The 19,038-nt window shown below is 40.3% G+C and overlaps 2 protein-coding genes across 3 annotated transcripts; both read right to left on the bottom strand.

Moving 5' to 3' along the window:
- Window positions 1-695: 695 nt before the first annotated feature.
- On the bottom strand, window positions 696-3,484 carry LOC131020181 (protein TAPETUM DETERMINANT 1-like). Of its 2 annotated transcripts, none has more exons than XM_057948873.1 (3): window positions 3,032-3,484; window positions 2,488-2,598; window positions 696-1,371 (listed from the first exon to the last, which is right to left on the bottom strand). In XM_057948873.1, the coding sequence occupies exons 1-3, from the start codon at window positions 3,138-3,140 to the stop codon at window positions 1,007-1,009; spliced, it is 585 nt and encodes a 194-aa protein (XP_057804856.1). In that variant the 5' UTR covers window positions 3,141-3,484; the 3' UTR covers window positions 696-1,006. The 2 variants fall into 2 exon arrangements, with proteins under 2 accessions (XP_057804856.1, XP_057804855.1); XM_057948872.1 differs by having other exon boundaries at window positions 696-1,374; window positions 3,032-3,483.
- Window positions 3,485-16,504: 13,020 nt separating this feature from the next.
- On the bottom strand, window positions 16,505-19,038 carry LOC131020179 (protein TAPETUM DETERMINANT 1-like). The gene is made up of 4 exons (XM_057948871.1): window positions 18,747-19,038; window positions 17,762-18,027; window positions 17,333-17,446; window positions 16,505-17,190 (listed from the first exon to the last, which is right to left on the bottom strand). The coding sequence occupies exons 2-4, from the start codon at window positions 17,868-17,870 to the stop codon at window positions 16,829-16,831; spliced, it is 585 nt and encodes a 194-aa protein (XP_057804854.1). The 5' UTR covers window positions 17,871-18,027; window positions 18,747-19,038; the 3' UTR covers window positions 16,505-16,828.

Genomic DNA, 19,038 nt, shown 5'->3' with positions numbered 1-19,038 from the left:
TTACTTTTTTTTATTATATGTTTAATACAGATGAAAAGATAAAAAATGTTGGAAAATATTCACACCAATATCCAAAAATAATTTTATCACATACACAACCCTATACTCTATTCATACAATTTTCTTTTTAAATTTAGAACCTAAACTCTTTCATATCTTTTTTTTAGAGAACCTTCCCATGTCTTAATATTACCTTGATGAGATAGTTTTAGCGATTACCTTTTAGAGAACGGGTAAAGTTTCAAATTTAAATTTAATCGCATATCATAAAGTCACAAAGATATCATTGTAGGTGAACTTGGATATGAAGATTATTAACTTATCCTATGAATTTTGATCTTACACAAGTTTTGTGATTTTTATATATATCATTCATCTCTCTATTATGTCTGTCTTGCTATTATTCATCAAGAACGGCTTATTTAATTTTGAAATTACTCTCTCCACTCATTTAGCAATCACATATACACATTTATATATACAATAACATATCAAATGTAATCGTACTTCTCATTTTCACATAAATGCATGATAATACTATAATAATTTCAGAAAAATATATAGACACACAAGTACGAGCAATAAATTACATCCAGCTGTAACCTTCCTTGTAGCGAATATGAGCGGAAAGAAAAATATCAAACTGGATTGTCACTAAACATCACAATTAAAACAACAAGTACTAAATTCTTGTAGACTTTTTTCTGGTCTGTGGGAACTTTCGATATTCTATATACATCCCAACCCAAAAACATGGAAATTAATCCACAAGCTGTCACCTCTCACTCTCACTCAACAAAATCCCTTCTCAATTCTCAATATCTCTTCCCATATTCCAAAAAAACTAATCCATCTCGAACAAATCAAAATCCCATTTACAATTTTCACGAAAAGGAGTTTTTTTTGTAAACCGAACTCCATGAGAGAATATATGCCCCAAAAATTCACCTAACTTTTTTTGTCAACTCTCTATATACATATGTTATATATATCCTGGGTCAGTACTTCAGCAGCTAACGGAGGAAACGGAGAGGGCGTAACGGAAGGTGTTGGCATACTGGAAAGAGAGTGTCCGGCCGTTACGGAGCGGCTTGCCGTCGTTGAGGAGGCAGTCGTCGAAGCGGAGGCGCTTGAAGACGTGGGGGTTGACGAGGCGGGCGGAGCTGAACCAGCCGCAGCTGAGATGGATGGCGGAGATGTCGCAGCCGGAGATGCAGGTGTTAATGATCTCCACCGTGTACGTCGGGATCCCGTTGGGCAGCGGCTCCGTGGCGCCTTGGCTAATCACTATGTCTGATTTCGAGCATTTGTCGCTCCATATTCTGTTTGGTTCCACACCCTTTTCACTCTCATGTCCTTTTCGCTTTCCTGCTGCTGCCCAAAGATATACAAACAAGGCTCAGTGTAAAGCAACAATTTGACCTATTAAATGTTTCTTCTTTAGGGTTCCTATCATGCGTTTTACTCCATTTGTTTGAATATGTATATGACAAAATTCAAACCAGAAAAGGGCCCTTTTTCAAGATATACAAACTTGTAGTTTACAAGAGAGAGAGAGAGAGTTTTGGCCCTTTTGGGGTCTACAAGGTGTTCATTGAAATGTCATTGTTGATGGTAAATAATGGCCAAATTGAATTTATTGTAAGACATGCAAGGGCAATTAGAAAGGGACTTTTCAAAGAAAAAAGATGTGCATAGAGAATAGAAATGGAACACTGTGACCAAAAAATTGCTCAGTTGATTTCAAAATCCTTACCACTTCAATATTTTTGCTATTTCAAGGCCACGAACTTTACATGGACCATTAAATTCAAGCATTAAAGGTGGAAAACCACACATGAAGGCACACGTGCAAGTAAATTCTTCATCATGCCAACTTAATTGCACTCCTAAATAATTAACCGCCCTAGTAGTTTACATAATTACGATAATATTATTGCACAACAATTATGTTAAGTGGGCAACAATAAAAGTAGAATTCAGCTACTACCTATCACAGACTATTGGTAGGCTGTAGGCTGATTAAAGGGGAATTGGGTTTTGCCGCAGCATACTAGGAAAAACGACACGTATCAAAATGGGGACAAAAACCCTAGGCGGCCACTGAGAAAAAAGAATAGGTGGCTAAACGCTTGAGTCCTGGTGTGGTGCAGTGCAGTGCACACAGTGGGGGCAGGACTCTCAGTGTGTGTGTGTTTGCATGTAAACATGCAAGAGAAAAGCAGAAACCATGGCAGAATGTGCATACATGCACATATGCCGAGCATATTGTGTGTGTTATCATATCACAATAATATTCACAAAGTGCAGAGACAGAGCCGATATACCCACTGGGTATACCAGATACTCACTTGCTTTCCACTTTTTCTCTCTCTTCATATATAATCCAAATGCCATTTATTGCAGGAGCTCCCGCACAGTACGACTTTCTTGTACTAATATGGGCATTTTATACTTGTAAATATAATTAGGAAAAATATGAATTACCAGTATTAAGCAGTTTCCGATGAGTCACAGAGATAATCTTGTTGTGGCCGGTGGTTGAGGTTGAGCTTTTCTTCTCGGTTAAAACTGATCCCAACTCCTTCAATACTTGATCTGAACACAGTAGTTTGAGTTATTATTTTCGAATTCAAAATGTAAATGCAGACCAAAATAAAAATAAATACCAAAACAGAAGAAACGAATACACGTTTTGGGGGACCATATATGGTAGTACTACATTTAGCAAAAACACTTGAGCACGTCCTAGTTCACCCAGATTTTTTTCTTTTTTTTTGAATAGTGTTACAGAAAAATTAACCATAATTGTTTTCGGATGAAATTAAAAGACACGAACAAGACAATAAAAGTCAGATACATCGATTAAGTAACAAAAGAAGTTTGGGAGAGCGTTGTCGCCGAAAAAGAGGCTATTCTTTGAGGAAATTAGCAAATCACAAATTCTACCCAACTCCAATTATTGAGTTTCCATTATTAAATTCCACTAGGAAATGCAGAAATACATATTATCATACACAAAAACACGGACCTGCAGTATAGATTCCGGTGATTAGTAACAAGGATGTGACCGCAAACACCGCCGTAAATGAAGAAAGCCTTCGGCGCCATAATAATGGTGATAATGATTCGCGGTTCATTTTTCAACGATCACCAAAACCCGAAGTACGAGTTCATAAAGTAAAATATGCCCAATTCCTACCTAATGTATGAGACAAAAACACATACACATACACAAGCATAGCGACAGAGCATCGAAAGCAGAACGGAAGCACGAAAAAAGATTGCAGAGCTGAGGCTAAAAAGGAGAAGCAGAAATTGTGAATCAGCAGGTCGCAAGGAGAAGCAGAAATTGTGAATCAGCTGGTAGCTGCTATATGCAACTCTGATATCTCTCTTTTTACCTTTGATTTTGGAGTTTTTTGGGGGAGAGATATAGAGATTAGAGAGAGACGAGTGTGAACAATCAGTTCCGAGAAGCGTGCATTGTATATATTCATATATACATATATGAGAGAGAGAGAGAGAGAGAGAGAGAGAGAGAGAGAGGTGCTACCTACGTGTGTAGGGTTTTCGGTGGAGAAGGAATGGGTGGAAAAGCGTGTGGAGCTGCTTTGTTTATAATTAAAAGATTTAAGAGTACGAGCAAAAACTCTTTGATTGTAAATGACGAATTTAACCGTGGTTATGTGCACGTGCTGCTCATTCATTTTTACCGGCTGTCATTATCCCCTCTTCTTTTGATTTTGATGGTAATTATTCATTCATCCGTGTATATATAAATAGATTCAATAATGAATTTGGATAAAATATGGTTAAATATTTAAAGAAATAAATTTATTTAAATTTTTTAGTTCAAAATAAAAAAGAAACAATTGATTTTTTGGTTACGAGACTTCACGCCAAATACGACGACGAGCCTATTTCTCAACGGCTAGTCATTACGGCTCAAGCCGACCATCTTCGCCAAGCTCATTTCTCATCCATCCGTCAACGTTAATTTCACCGGAACAATTTGCTTGAAATCCATAAAAACAAAGGTCGTGTTTAACATAAAATTAGCGAGTGAAGTTCGCGTCAAGTTCAAAGAGTTCAGGACTGACGTCACCGCTCTCTTCCTCACCGGCGCGCCGCCTCCTCCAGCTGCGAGGACGGATCTCTTCTTCAGCCGCAGATCTGCTCCATTCCTCTTACGTTGATTTCTCCATTTCTTTTGAATTTTTTTTCGGGTTATTAGTCTATAAATACATGAACTTTTTATATTTTCTGAAATTTAACATGACTTTTATTTTTAGCCCACAAATACACGAACTTAGCATTTTTTCTGATTTTTGACATCGACAAGAAAAAATTCTAATTTACTATTAACGTGAAGGTCGGGATACCATGTCATTCACTCTCAAATCAAAATAATGAATCAAATTATTCTATTCAAGTGCATATTTCGTAGTCCACATCATGTATTCCAGCCTCCGCCTCAACAACAAATAGAGTTTTTCATGTCGATGTCAAAAATCAGAAAAAATGATAAGTTCGTGTATTTGTGGGCTAAAAATAAAAGTCATGTTAAATTTCAGAAAATATAAAAAGTTCGTGTATTTACAGGCTAATAACCCTTTTTTTTCCAATAATGATTTGTGAATTTTATTTGAGAGATTTGATTGATTGAAATTTGAAAGATAAATAGATTTTGGATAATTAATTAATTTTTTTGAATTCACAACAAGATTTATGAATTCACAATTAAAACAAGAATTTACAATCAGGTCGATTAATTCACAAATAAATCATTAGTGTTGATTGTGAATTTGAGTTTTAACATTCGTAGCATATACTCATTCCATCCCACATATCTTAAGACATTTTTCTTATTTAGCAAAAGTTTTACCATTTATTCATCTTTTCACTTTTTCACATTTACACAAAACACTACTTTCTTGAATTCTCGTGTCCAAAAAATAGTCTCAAGATAGTTAGGAAGGAGAGTATATATTAATTTTTTAAAAAATGCACATTGAAATATAATTGTAACAATTTTCTCTGAACAGATGTTATGAAAATATTTGAAATTATCTTTAAAAATGTATAATTGCTTTACTTCTGTCGGCCCCATGAAATTATATTTAAAATGTACAATATTACTAATGCTAAGAGCATCCGCAATGGGGTTACATGATAGCTTACATGATAGCCTACTTTATGATGGGGGACCACATGGTGTAAAGATGCTGCAGTGGGGTTACATGATAGCTTACATGATAGAATTAGTTTCCATTTTTATGCTTTTTACTTAAATTTAATTGCTCAAATTTAAATAACACCTGTGACTAATAATTAAAATTTCATTCAAATAAAAAACCTAAAAATTACATTAAAAAAAAAAATTAAAAACATAATTTAAATTACATAAATTAAACTCCTAGTCTAGATAAAGCCACGACGCTTGAGCATTTCTTGTACCATGTGCTCGTGGGCCATCTTCTGTACATCGCTCATATGCGATGTATCAATACTGAGGAGTTGCATGTCGAGCTCCCGCTCCTTGAGCTCGTTCTTTTTGGCATATTCGGCCGTGATATTTTTCAAGTTCTGATCGGACCGATCCAACCGCTCTTTGTACTCCGATGACTGCTCGGAGCTTGCCGCCGCCTTCCCCTTCCCCTTCGCTTTCGCCGCCCTTGCCGCCGCCTTCGCCGCCTTGTTCCCAATCGGCCGGGCAGACGAGATCTCCTCGCCTGACGCCGAGGTGGTGAAGGCGCCCTCCTCTGTCGTCTTTGTCCTCTTGGAGGAATGCACGTCTCCCTCGAGGTACATCGACTTGAACTTGTGGTTGTTCCGGAGAATTTTCCACGCATTCCAGTAGTTGAAGGAGGCGTTATTTGCGCTCCGACTTTTGAAAAGAGTTTGGGCCTTGTCCCGGAGCATATCGTCAGAATGGCCGGACGGCCACTTGCTGCGCGCCTCCACCCAAATACTTTCCCACAACCGCACCTCTTGGGCCACTCGGGTCCAGTGGCCTTGAATCTGACGAACTTTGAGGTGGGCGCCGATGAGAGGGTTGACACGGGCGACGATTCTCTTCCAGTACTCGAACCCCTTTTGATTTGTCCCACGGATGGCGTCGTTTGTCTCCTCCATCCAAATTTGGACGATGATGTCCGTCTCCTCAGTGGTGTAGGTATGACGGATAGTCTTACCTCCGTCATCCTCCGCCCCCTCCTCCTCCGCCACCGACGCCGGCCTGTCATGTCGGATCTTGTGGGCGACTTCTTTCCTTCGGCTGCCTTTCTTCGGTTTGGCAGCACTATGGGCCGAAGGCATCTCCTCGCCGGCCTGAGGAGCATCCCCCAAGTTACATCCCGATAAATCGGGATGATATTCGTCGGATAGATCGGGACACCAATTTAGATCGTAGTAATTTGGGTTGTTTGGATCCATGGGGTGTAGAGAGAGGAAGAAATGAAGAAGATGAAGAAGAAGAAGTGAGAGGGCGTAGGGAAAAAAATGAGGAAGAAGAAGAATAAATAGAAGAAAAGAAAGGAAAAAAAAAAAAAAAAAAAATTTTTGAACGGTCAAATATACACGCAAACCGAGGAATAAGATTTTTTTTTTTTTTAAATAGGCGCGTGCATTGCACGCGCCTTACACTCTCGAGAAATTGGGCTACACGATAGAACGTGTAGCCCTCGTGTAACCTTCGTCTGCAACGGTTACACGATAGAGCTTTTACACGATAGGGCTATCGTGTAAGCTCTATCGTGTAACCGTTATTGATGCTCTAATAAGGCCTAAGCGTCGGACATCCCTGATACCTCAAACACGATTAAGTACCAATTTTTGTATAATTAATAATCGTAATTTCCGTGTATTGTTAACATCGCAGTGGCCCAGACTTGTCTGGAATTTCACTCAATTTGTTTTACATAATGTCGAGGAATCTTTTAATCTACATATATAAGTAGTTTTTTTAATTTAATTAAAATTATAAGAACTATCTAAATATAATTAAATAAGCAATTTGCACGCAAATAGAACTTCTGCACTACACAAAAATGAAAAAATAACCACATTCTGATGGAACCATTACTCACCCAAAAGAAACCCTACCCACACATATATATTAATATAAGTACTTTTGATGTTTCTTTATTGAACGTTTACATATTATTATATGTAAAGAAATAGTTTACAAAACAGTAGAGCTATGCTGCACCCCTAAGTAAGAAAAATATTAAAACTAATTTTTTTACTCGCACTGGTTCACACATATAAGGTGCGAGCTACTATTGGAAGATAGAGTTTTAATTAACAAACGACTTGCACTTATAGGGTCAGATGAGTATGTATTAATTGATTAAAAAATAATGTTAATAAAAACCAAATTTTATGTATACTTTCATGTACTTCATATATTAACGGTAATTCTATTCACAACTCTCATTTTATTCACTATAACCTCCTATAATAATAATAATAATAATAATAATAATAATAATAATAATAATTATTATTATTATTATTATTATTATAAATTTACTATTTTACCCTATAAATATAGCCCCAAATTAAATTTCTACTTTTGTATAGCCCCCAATCATACGCAAACACAATTTATACCAGAAACTCTTCTTGATTTTTTTCATGGCCAAATTAAATTTCAAATTTTTATTATTTTAATTGAAGAAGCCATTGATGCAGGACTATCAACGTTTGCCTGCGGATGAATCTAGTTAAAAGAAAGCAAATTATCCACAATTATATATAGATACAATAAAGAATCGCATGGATTGTATGTACACACCAACTCAGTGAGAGTAATTACTTCTCTTTTTGGTATGCCGTAAATTTCGGTACGGCATGGAATCATACCGAAAATTTTCGGTACGATAACGGTATCGATCTTCATCATACCGCGGTATATACCAAAAAATCAATATATACTGGTTATTTCGGTGTATACCGAACCGGTATATACTGCATTACCAGTATATATCGAATATTAGTATATTGAACTTGTAGTAATTTTTTAATATTTTCTAGAACATAATTGTATTATTTTTTCAATTACTTGTTGAGTTGGATACTTTGATTGTTGCCTTGTTGAAAAATTGGAGTTTAAATTTTAATCACCGGGAATTTTTTTTTATATTTGTTTGATATAATTTTGGTATGTATAGATATACGATATACCGTAAAATATCGGTAATTTAGACATGAAATGATATATGTAAATTATGGTATACCGAATTTCGATACGGTATACCGCACTATTGGTACGACATCGGCATGAAAAAGTTCATATCGAATTTTTCGGTATACCGATCTTTTGTATACCGAAGAGTTTGGTACGGCAACGGTATAAAAAATCTCATATTGCAGTTTGCGGTACGGTATACGGTATGACGAAAAAATTTAGGCATATCGTACTGGTCCACCCCTAATCGTCCCGCATCAATAAAAATTTGGAATTTAATTTGGTTGTGGTAAGAATCAAGAAAGATTTTGCCCTGAATTGTTGCTGAAATAAGATTTTATTAAAAAGAAAAGAAACAACAATGGAGAACCAAAAACCCTTGAAAGCACAAAGCTGCAGACTAAGGGCCGAGCCTCGTTAAAACCTCATAATAGCTGAGAAAAAAGAGTACTCGTCAAGGACCAAGGTTGACAGAGCTGAGTTAGGAGGTCTCAAGGATTCCGGCCGAACCATTACCCTTAGGCCTCCCGGCTCACAACCGATCCAGAACGAAGAGAAAAAAAAAACCAAAAAATCAAGCGAAACGAGAAAAATAGGGAATAGAAACATCCTCCTTGACAAAATCATTTAAACCAGCAATGGCATGAGGCCAAAAACCCTCCTCCGAAGCTTGAGAAGCTAAAAAATCCGCCGATCTGTTGCCCTCACGAAAAATGTGAGAAATGCGCCACGTGAAAGAATGGAGTTTGGAGAGAGCAAGCTGCCACCGAGGCTTGAATCTCCAAGGAACCGTCTCAGATAGCGACTGAAGAAGCTGAACCACGTAAGAAGAATCCGACTCAAACCAAACTCTCTCCCATTTGGCGCGATGTGCAGATTCAATCGCAATAATAATAGCTAAAAGCTCTGCTTCGAACGCAACCCCATGGCCGCCTGAAAAATGATAAAAACCAAGAACGTCGTTGAAGGCATTCCTAAAGACGCCCCCCGCATGAATCCTCCCTTCACGGACCGAGCCATCAGTATTAACTTTAATCCAAGACGGCGGGGGAAGGTGCCAAGCAACGTAAATAAAGGAGAAAGGCTTCCTGGGTTGTCCAGCGATGGAAAGATTCTTAAGAATGAGAAGATCAGTAACCGAGTTGGCCATAGTGCCAAGGACGAAATTGTTGGCAGCTTCACAAAGAAAAACCCGGACCTGCTTGAGAATGAGGTGGCGCGAAGGTGCTAAATTGTTGTGAATGACGTTGTTGCGGTGAGACAAAAGACTCCAGAGGAGAGAGACCACCCCAACTTTCCACAAATTGCCAACTTGTTTGCTGTTATTCTGGTGGATAGAGAAGCGAATCATGCTGCCCACGTCCAACGGTAAAGTTTGCTCAATCAAAAACCAACGAAAGACATCCGCCCATATAGAAGCCGAGAAGGAGCAGTTCAACAGAACGTGATCCATCATCTCTTCTGCTGCCGAGCATAAAGGGCAGCGGTTAGGCCCCTGAAAACCAAGGAGGCGATTCATATCAAAGGTAGGGAGCTTGCCAACAATAGTGCGCCAGACAAAGAGAGATCGTCGAGCAGGGATAAAAGGGGCCCAAATCCAGGATCCCCAGTCGACCTTAGGGAACTGAGGTCGTATGTGAGCAAAGGCCGAAGCAGCAGTAATGTTCCCAAAACCCGAGTGTATCCAGGATCTGTCGTCCGTCAATCCAGGAATGGGGGTAGATATGATGTCGAGAGCAATGCGCGGGAAAGACTGTATAAAACTATAAGTGAGGTGCCACTTGTTATTAAAGAAGAAGTCTGAAATCTTCTGAGAGAAATAGGGTGTCATGAACTCCGGAATATGAAGTTTGTCGATCAGCCGATACCCGAGCCAATTATCTCTCCAAAAATAAATCGTATCTCCATTGCCAATCGTGCAGAAGGTATCCGAAACAATCTCCCGAATCGTCCTTCTAACACCAGTCCAAATCGACGAACTCGCCCATTGGGAAGCCCAATCCATGGTCTGAGTGAGATATTTCTGACGAAGCAGCCGATAGCCGAAGCTGTTCATGTTCAGAATATACCAACCAAGCCGAAACATGAAACTATTATTGATGTCAGAGAAAGATTTGACTCCAATGCCGCCATGTTCCTTCAGAGCACGAGCTCTGATCCAACTCACAGAAAAAGAAGGTTTCTTCATAGTACTCCCAGTCCAGATGAACGATCTACAAGCTCTGTCAAGATCATGCAGAAGTTTCACCGGCCATTTATAAACCAGCATACTATGTACCGCAGTACTGTTGATAACAGAAGAAACTAAGCAGAGCCTGCCCGCCATAGAGAGTTGACTACCTTGCCACCTAGGGAAATGTGCAAGAATCCGATCAAAGATAGGTCGAAGTTTAGCGCAAGAAGGTCGACCCGAGAAAATAGGCACTCCCAAGTATGTGAAAGGCATGGAGCCAATGTTGAAGTCCAAAATCCGTTGGAGCGTAGAACGTCGCCCGGGCGACACCCCTTTCCCGAAGTAAAGAGTAGACTTATTCTTGTTACAATATTGACCAGAGACCGTGGCATAGAGCTGAATAATCGAGTCAATCATAATGCAATTACGCTTGGAGGCCTGACAGAACAGGAGCACATCGTCAGCGTAAAGCAGATGAGAAGGGAAACTCAAAGATCTCGAGAAACGCATGCCGGCAATTAAACCTCGATTACCAGCATCCAGAAAAATACGGCTAAGAACATCTTCCGCCAAGGCAAAAAGAATGGGAGACAAAGGATCTCCTTGTCTTACTCCCCGACCGCATTCGAAATAGCCATAGAGAGCACCATTGAACCGAATAGAGATGCGAGCCGAGCTGAGAATAGTTTTGATCCAAGAGCAGAAAATATTGGGGAAGCCAAACTGTTGAAGCACGAACAGAAGAAAATCCCATCTAAGCGTATCAAAGGCCTTATGAATGTCGACTTTAAGAGCCATGTTTTTGCCGTGTAAAGATCTCTCCATGCAGTTCGCCCCTTCTGAGGCAAGAGTGATGCACTCATGAATAGAACGTCCCAAAATAAAGCCAAATTGGTTGTTGGAGACGATGGTGGCAGCAGCAGCATTCAGTCGGATCGCCAGAATCTTGGAAATAACTTTGAAAAAGAAATTGCCAAGAACGATGGGCCGATAGTCAGAGATAACCTTGGCATTAACTTTCTTGGGAAGAAGGCTCAGAGTATTGGAATTGAGACCCGAAGGGAGATAATGATGAGTGAAGAATCTTCTGATGGCGGAAGTGAAATCATGCTCAATAATTTCCCAAGCGGAACGATAGAAAGTACCTCCAAAGCCATCCGGGCCGGGAGCGCTATCTTTGTCCATAGCAAAGACCACCGCTTTGATCTCCGTCGCAGTCGGACAAGTAACCAAAGCCGATTTATGTTCCAAAGTGAGGCTACTGGGGATATAATTAGCAATCCACGAAAGATCGGCCCCAGGATTGATATCCGCCGCAAAAAGAGATTTATAAAAGTTTTCCACATGAGACGCCAAAGTGTTATGATCATCAACCAGGACATCGTTAATCTCAAGATGCTTGATAGTATGGCTAGCGCGCTTCATTCTCAACATGTTATGATAAAACTTTGTATTTCGATCGCCATCCTGGAGCCATCGAATTCTACTTTTCTGGCGAAGTAGGTTCTCTTGTCGAGAGAGCATGACCGAGATAGAGGCTTCAAGCTCAACTTCTTGATCAAAGAGCGTCTCATAATAGCCAACATTATCGATATGTGCCTGAAGAGAAGAGAGCTTATTATAGAGTTCCTCAAGCGAAGTGTTGAAGTTCCCAAAAGTGGATTTATTCCACATTTTGAGCTCTTTCCTCAAACGTTTCAACTTGTGCATCATACGCACCATGGGGCAGTTCGTGTCAACAACAGGAGCCCAAGAACGCTGAACCATTGGAATAAAATCAGAGTGAGAACTCCACATGTTCAGGAAACGAAAAGGACGGGCGCCATAGGTATTAGGAGGAGTGGAACATTTAAACAAAATAGGAGCATGGTCAGAGCCAAGACGAGGCAACACCCGGCTCTCAGTAGAATGCCATTGCGTAGCAAAATCCTCTGAGAAAAGAGTGCGGTCCAGGACAGACTCAGTAGTCATAGGAAATTTACGCCTGTCCGTCCAAGTAAAAAAAGGCCCAGAGGTGGGAGCTTGAATGAGAGTATGGCGATCGATGAAAGCTTGAAAATCTCTACAGGAAGCACGGCTGGGAAACCTGCGTCCACGCCGCTCATGAGCTCCAAGCACAGCATTAAAGTCCCCAAGAATCACCATTTGAGGGACCATACAAGAAGAGATATCATCCCAAAGAATCCTGCGAGTGATATAATTACAACTTCCGTGAACAATAGCCACTCTGAAAGAATAGCTAGAAAACAAGATGTCAAAAATAACCATCTGCTCCGTGGACATAATCAACGAGCAGGTAACCCCGTTGGCGATGAGAATCCAAATGTTGGAAGCATGAGGGGCGCGATCATTTTGATGGAAAGGAGTCAAATTGATAGAGTTCCAGAATGAGGTCGGAATATGAAGAAAGTTAGTCTTAGGCTCAATAATGCCTAGAATAATAGGATGATGAACATGACAGTAATTGTGAAGCAAGTTACGTGCCGTGTCCGTCATACCACGAATATTCCAAGAGAGAATGTTCATTGAGAAAGGTGGATATTATCGTCCTCCTCTTGAGGATCATAATCATCATCCACCATATCACCCCATTTCCGTGAAGAAGCTGTGTCCATACTTTTACCAGCAGCAGAAGAAGTTTGAGAGATGAGGAACTCTGAAATTTGAACGCCTTTATCCACCGCTTCCTTAACCAAAGAGTTAAACTCCGTCGTGGTCCCCTGAAGTTGTCCAACCTGATCCCCAATATTAGCTGCCTGATTGTGTCGTAGACGATCTTTCATAGTCGGAGTTGCCGTGCGCACCAACTGTTCGATAGTTTGCTTCGGCGGCCTACCCCGCCCCCGTTTGATTGGTACAGCTTCAATCATCTCGTTTGTAGTACGACTAATGGCACCAACTGTTCGACAGTTTGTCTCTTGTTCTTGCCTTTCACTAGCACTATCAGCCTTTTGATTTTGAGTTAATGTTGTTTCAAAAATCTGCACTTTCATCATGTTTCCTAAGGCCACCTCCTTATCAGCAAAAGTACCCGTGTCAGTGCTCTTGTTATTACTTTCATCTTCGGGTATTATCAGTGGTACGGTGTTCGAATCATGAACGGGTCTGCACGCAGCTGCAAGCAAATCAGGTCCGGACAAACCTTCTTTACGCTGGGGCAAATTCTGTGCCCCATCTGTCTGACGAAACTCCTCAGGGGGAGTGTGATTAATATGTTCCGAAGCGCTGATATTGGAAGTCCTCTCCTTCTCAATAAGAGGCTCCTGGTTGACGTCCTCATCTCCGGAAGGCTCTAGAGGTAAAGCTTCGAAAGAATTACCGATCGGAATCTCTTTATTTTTCTGCCATTCTTTCCCCAAAGTTTTGTTGTGAATGGTTTTAAGAGGAGGTTGATCCGAGCTTGTAGGCTTCGTGATGTCCGTGTTGTTGTCCTGCTGTTTCTTGCGGCGGCATTGAGCAATGTTATGACCTGCAAGATTGCAAAAGCCACAAAAATGCGGCAAATTTTCATATACGAATTCAACCTCGAACGAGCGCGTTCCCTTATCCACTGTGAGAGTTTCGGGAATAGGTTTAGAGACATCCATGTCGACAAGAACACGAGCAAAGTGACCCACTTGCCCAGAAAACGCAAAACCATCAAGTTTAATAGGAAGACCGACATATCTGGCGATGCCGATTATCACTTCCGGATGCCAGTATTCGTGAGGAAGATAATAGATTCTCAGCCAGACTTGGGAGAGAGCAGATGATTCTTTGTATGGGTCAAAATCCGGAACCCATTCCCTGATTCGAATAATACCTTTGCTCAATTTCCAAGTAGCCCTAGATTTTGCCGTACCAAGCTCATATTCATTCACGAAAATAATTGAAAAGAAACCTTTTCCAAGTGGCACCACACGGATCGCATCCGAGGTTTTCCATAAAGCCATGAGTTCTTGCTTAATGTCAGAAGCAAATCTGGGGGCGTCTCCCTTATTCAGCAAAAGCCTGGCGTGAACAGCGAACTCAAATTCCTTGAGTTTACTTTGATACAGGGATTCTGGAATCCGAAGAATAGATTTGTTGCCAATGTTTACGGGGTGAAGAGCGTTGTAGTCCTGGGCGAAAACATCTGCTGGTTTGGGAACTGATCGCTGGACCGTTCGCGCAAAAGAGAGTTTGTTCCTTTTCGCCTCAGTGCTAGGGCTAGATATTCCATGCAGCGTCGCTTTGACAAGAGTCTCGGAATGACTCTTGCCGTTCTCAGAATCGGGTTTGAGATTGGAACTCAAGGGAACATCCGAAGGCCGAGTGTGGTTCTTACCGGAGGAAGTAGGCATAGGTCTTACAAAGTTGTTGGAGATGGGAGGAAAATCGGAAGTCATGAAAGCAGGCGGGTTGCTCATGTCATCCAAAAATTCCTTCTTGGGCCACAGAATATTTCAAACACGAAAATGAAAACAGCAAAAGTTCGAAATATCCGATAAGAGAACAAGATCGATCAGATTCGAGCAAAACAACCAACGAAGAAAAGAAGAAGAAATTCGAACAGAACTCACCTCTCTACTAGAGATTAACAACAAAGAGGTGATAAAGAAGCTTACAAGGAATTTCGATCGGAGATAGAGGACGGGAACCGCATCATCCGTTCCGGAGGAAGTTTTCTCGTAGATGAGGTTGACGGAGGCTGCTGTGGACGTCCAAAGGCTGCGGTGGACTTCCAGACGGCGCTGATCTGATTTTCGCCGCTGCGGTATCCGGTGCTTCGGTCGGCGAGTCCACAGCTGGAGGCGTCCAGACCCAGCGCTAGGAGCAGCGGAGCGTAGGACGGCAACGCTCAGCTCTCGCCTGGTTCGCAGCTCTCTATCTCCTGGTCCGCCGCTGCGGTCCCAGTCGCACCAGACCAGCCGAGATGGTGCAGCAGCGCTCAGCTTTTACAAGCTAATGGCGGCTGCTGTAAGTAAATGAAGCTCGCGGCGAGGATGAAGATCGCCGATCTTGGCTGTGGAAGTTATCGGTCAACGGCTGTGGAAGATCGCGGGATGTGGAAGATCGCCCGATCTTGGCTGTGGAAGCTAGCGGCGAGGATGAAGATCGCCGATCGTGGCTGTGGAAGCTCGCAGAAAAAGGACTCTTCTCTCTCTCTACATGGCCTGAAATTCCATGTTCACGGTGGTGGAACCAAGCTTTACTCATTCATATCGATGTCGGCGATGAGCTCCGCCTTGGACGATGGCCGAAGACAGCAGCGTCACCGGTGAAAAATGGAGCTGCTGGAAGTTACGCTCCGGGGTACTGTTCATCTACAGTTCAAACTGTTCATCTACAGTTGCATACTGTTCATAAACAGTTGCATCTGTCTGTTTGACTCATATAGAAATGAAAGAGCAGAAATCTCAAAGTAGGAAGTGTCGATTTTGCCCTGAATTGTATTTGCGTATGATTGGGACTATACAAAAGTAGGAATTTAATTTGGGGCTATGGTTTATAAGGTAAAATAGTAAATTTATAATTATTTTTTATTATTATTTTATATGAGAACTATAGTGAGTAAAATGGGGATAGTGAATAGAATTATCCATGTATTAATTGTGCAATAAACCCAATTATATGAACTTATGGCCCATCGTGAAACCGAAAATTTTAGAATTTTATACATATGTTCACAGTCAATAACACACCCAAATGCAACTAGACTCTAGACCCCAGTTTCTTGTTTCATTCAAAGTTTTATTAATTTATTGATGATCAAATAATTTTAAAAATATCATATAAATAAACTCGAATTTGAGATTTTAACCTTACGTTATAATCAGTTTATTACTAGATTAACATACCGTTTATCCAAAGTTTTATATCTTTTAAATGTTTATATCCATTTTTTTTATATCTTTTAAACGACTATATCCATATATTCAACTATCACATTTTACATATTCATATATTTACAGAATAACATATCAAAATTTAATAGTACTTCTCATTTTTATACATAATGCATTATCAATAAGTTTAATCCGAGAACTGAAAAAAATAATTGTCCCCTAAAAAAAATTAACAATTCAAAAAGGAAATATAGAAACATAAGTACAATCTCTTCATTAAATTTATTCCAGCTGTAAATGCCCTTTTTGTCATTAAACAGAAACACAACAAAATAAAATACTCCAAATTATTGTATACTATCGAAACTTTAGATACTAGAATTTCTTTTGCAACGCATGAGCAGGAAAACAATTCACTGTCACCTCTCACTCAAACAAAATCCCATCTAAATTCTCAATATCTCTTCTCATCTTCCAAAAAACTAATCCATCTTGAACCAAACAAAATCCCATTTACAATTTTACGAAAAGACAAGTTTTTTCGTAATGCAAAATCAACGAGAGAATATATGCCCCAAAAATTCACCTAACTTTTTTTGTGTCTACTCTGTATATACATATGTTATATATCCTGGGTCAGAAGTTAGGTGTCTATCAGCAGCTAACGGAGGAAACGGAGAGGGCGTAACGGAAGGTGTTGGCATACTGGAAAGAGAGTGTCCGGCCGTTACGGAGCGGCTTGCCGTCGTTGAGGAGGCAGTCGTCGAAGCGGAGGCGCTTGAAGACGTGTGGGTTGACGAGGCGGGCGGAGCTGAACCAGCCGCAGCTGAGGTGGATGGCGGAGATGTCGCAGCCGGAGATGCAGGTGTTGATGATCTCCACCGTGTACGTCGGAATCCCGTTTGGCAGCGGCTCCGTGGCGCCTTGGCTGATAACTATGTCTGATTTCGAGCAGTTATCACTCCATATTCTGTTTGGCTCGACACCATTTTCACTATCATGTCTCTTTCGCTTTTCTGCAAACAAGGCTCAGTTCAGTGCAAAGCAAGAATTTCACATATTAAATGTTTCTTTTTTATGGTTCCTGTCACAGTATATGATAAAAATCACTACGAAGCTCCCTGCTATTGATTACTTAGGGGGATTAATCTCAATTACCAGTATTCAGCAGCTTGCGATGAGTTATCAGAGAGATAACCATGTTCTGGCCAGTGATTAAGTTCGAGCTTTTCTTCTCGGATAAAACTGACCCGAATTCCACGAATATTTTATCTGTAACACAGTAGTCCGAGTTTTAAATGCAAATAATAATAAATACACATATATCGTATTGCAAAAACTCACAAAAACGTCTTTGCAACATCACCCAGAAATTTATTGTTCGAGCAGTATTACAGAAAATCAACAAAAAATGATTTCGGATCAAATTAAAAGACGAGAAAAGTCGCATAGATGTATTATATTAAGTAACAAAACAAGTACGGGAGAGCGTTGTCGCCGAACAAATCACAAATTCCACAGAGTTTCCAATATTAAACTCAACTCGGAAACGCTGAAATACATATATTATAATACACGCACACGAACCTGTAGTATAGATTCCAATGATTAGCAGCAAGGATGTGACCGCGAATACAGCCGTAAATGAAGAAAGCCTTCGGCGCCCCAATGATGGTGATTGTGATTCGCGATTCATTTTTCTATGATCACCAAAATCTGAACACGGCGTTGTGTTCCAGTAATGAAGAATAAGAAGAGAGTTACGTAGGGAACCGAGTCCGGCTGAGTTGACTCGGAGCTAGCTAGGCTAGCCTAAGAACAGCAGGGAGCTACCAAATCACCGCCAAAGGAAACTGTAAAATATGCACGGACAAAAACCAACTCAGCTTTACATATATGCTTCGATTAATCTTTGACCGGGAAACGCAGAGAGAGAAAAGGAGAAAATAAAGCTTTGATATGACTTGACAGCTTTGATTTTACAAGTAAAAAATTGCTGAAAAAACGATTTCATAAGCCAGAATCTCGCATCATGCACACGAATAATCCAAATCGAAAAAACGAATGATATTTTTTGTTCAAAACTTCAATTAATAATCAGTGTACTTACTGGAAAAGAAGAGTCTAGCTAGAGTTTTGACTTTGAAAAAATCATGTAGCATAAGAAAAATGGGTACTCTGATGAAAGTTGATAGAATTTTATCAGAATTTAAGCATCAATAAAGGAAAGCTTCCCGACATTGCTTTTAAGATAATCCCGGGAAAAGAGCCCCACAGCCGAATTTTTTTGCCGAACACTGCTTTCCGATTCCCAATTAATGCAACCACAAACAAAATACGAGTTCAGAAAGTAAAATATCTTTCACAAAACCGATGATAAAGTAACAAAAATCTCCAATTCCTACCAAATGTATGAAATAAAAACATTTATACAGTTATGTGAGGATGGCGACAGAGCATCGAAAACAGAACGGAAGCACAAATAGAGATTGCAGAGCTGAGACAAAAAAGGAGAAGCAGAAAATGTGAATCAGCTGGTCGCTATATGCAACTCTGATGTCTGCCTTTTTACCTTTGATTTTGGAGTTTTTCGGGGAGAGATAGAGAGAGACGAGTGTGAACAATCAGTTCCGAGAAGCGTGCATGATTCTGTATATTCGTTCATAATGCTAGTATATAGAATTTATATGAGAGACAGAGAGAGACTGAGATATGAAGAAATTGTAGAGAGAGAAAAGGTAGGGTTTTGGGGAGGGAAGGAATCGTGGGTCGTGGATGAAAATTCTTGATGATAAATGGCGAATTTAACCGCGGTAAGAAGATGTGCACGTGCTGCTCATTCACTTTTACCGGCTGTCATTATC

This window comes from Salvia miltiorrhiza, chromosome 4 (assembly GCF_028751815.1).
Source record: "Salvia miltiorrhiza cultivar Shanhuang (shh) chromosome 4, IMPLAD_Smil_shh, whole genome shotgun sequence".
In the NCBI taxonomy this organism is placed as follows: domain Eukaryota; kingdom Viridiplantae; phylum Streptophyta; class Magnoliopsida; order Lamiales; family Lamiaceae; genus Salvia; species Salvia miltiorrhiza.
The sequence above is the reverse complement of the archived record's forward strand: the minus strand, read 5'-3'. Positions and strand labels throughout refer to the sequence as shown.

Coding starts and splice junctions, on each gene's coding strand:
- LOC131020179 (XM_057948871.1), bottom strand. CDS start 17,870: ATGAATCGCGAATCACAATCACCATCATTGGGGCGCCGAAGGCTTTCT. Junction 17,447..17,761: donor CATTGGAATCTATACTACAG/GTTCGTGTGCGT, acceptor ACTGTGTTACAG/ATAAAATATTCGTGGAATTC. Junction 17,191..17,332: donor TCGCAAGCTGCTGAATACTG/GTAATTGAGATT, acceptor CCTTGTTTGCAG/AAAAGCGAAAGAGACATGAT.
- LOC131020181 (XM_057948872.1), bottom strand. CDS start 3,140: ATGAACCGCGAATCATTATCACCATTATTATGGCGCCGAAGGCTTTCT. Junction 2,599..3,031: donor CACCGGAATCTATACTGCAG/GTCCGTGTTTTT, acceptor TACTGTGTTCAG/ATCAAGTATTGAAGGAGTTG. Junction 1,375..2,487: donor TCGGAAACTGCTTAATACTG/GTAATTCATATT, acceptor ATCTTTGGGCAG/CAGCAGGAAAGCGAAAAGGA.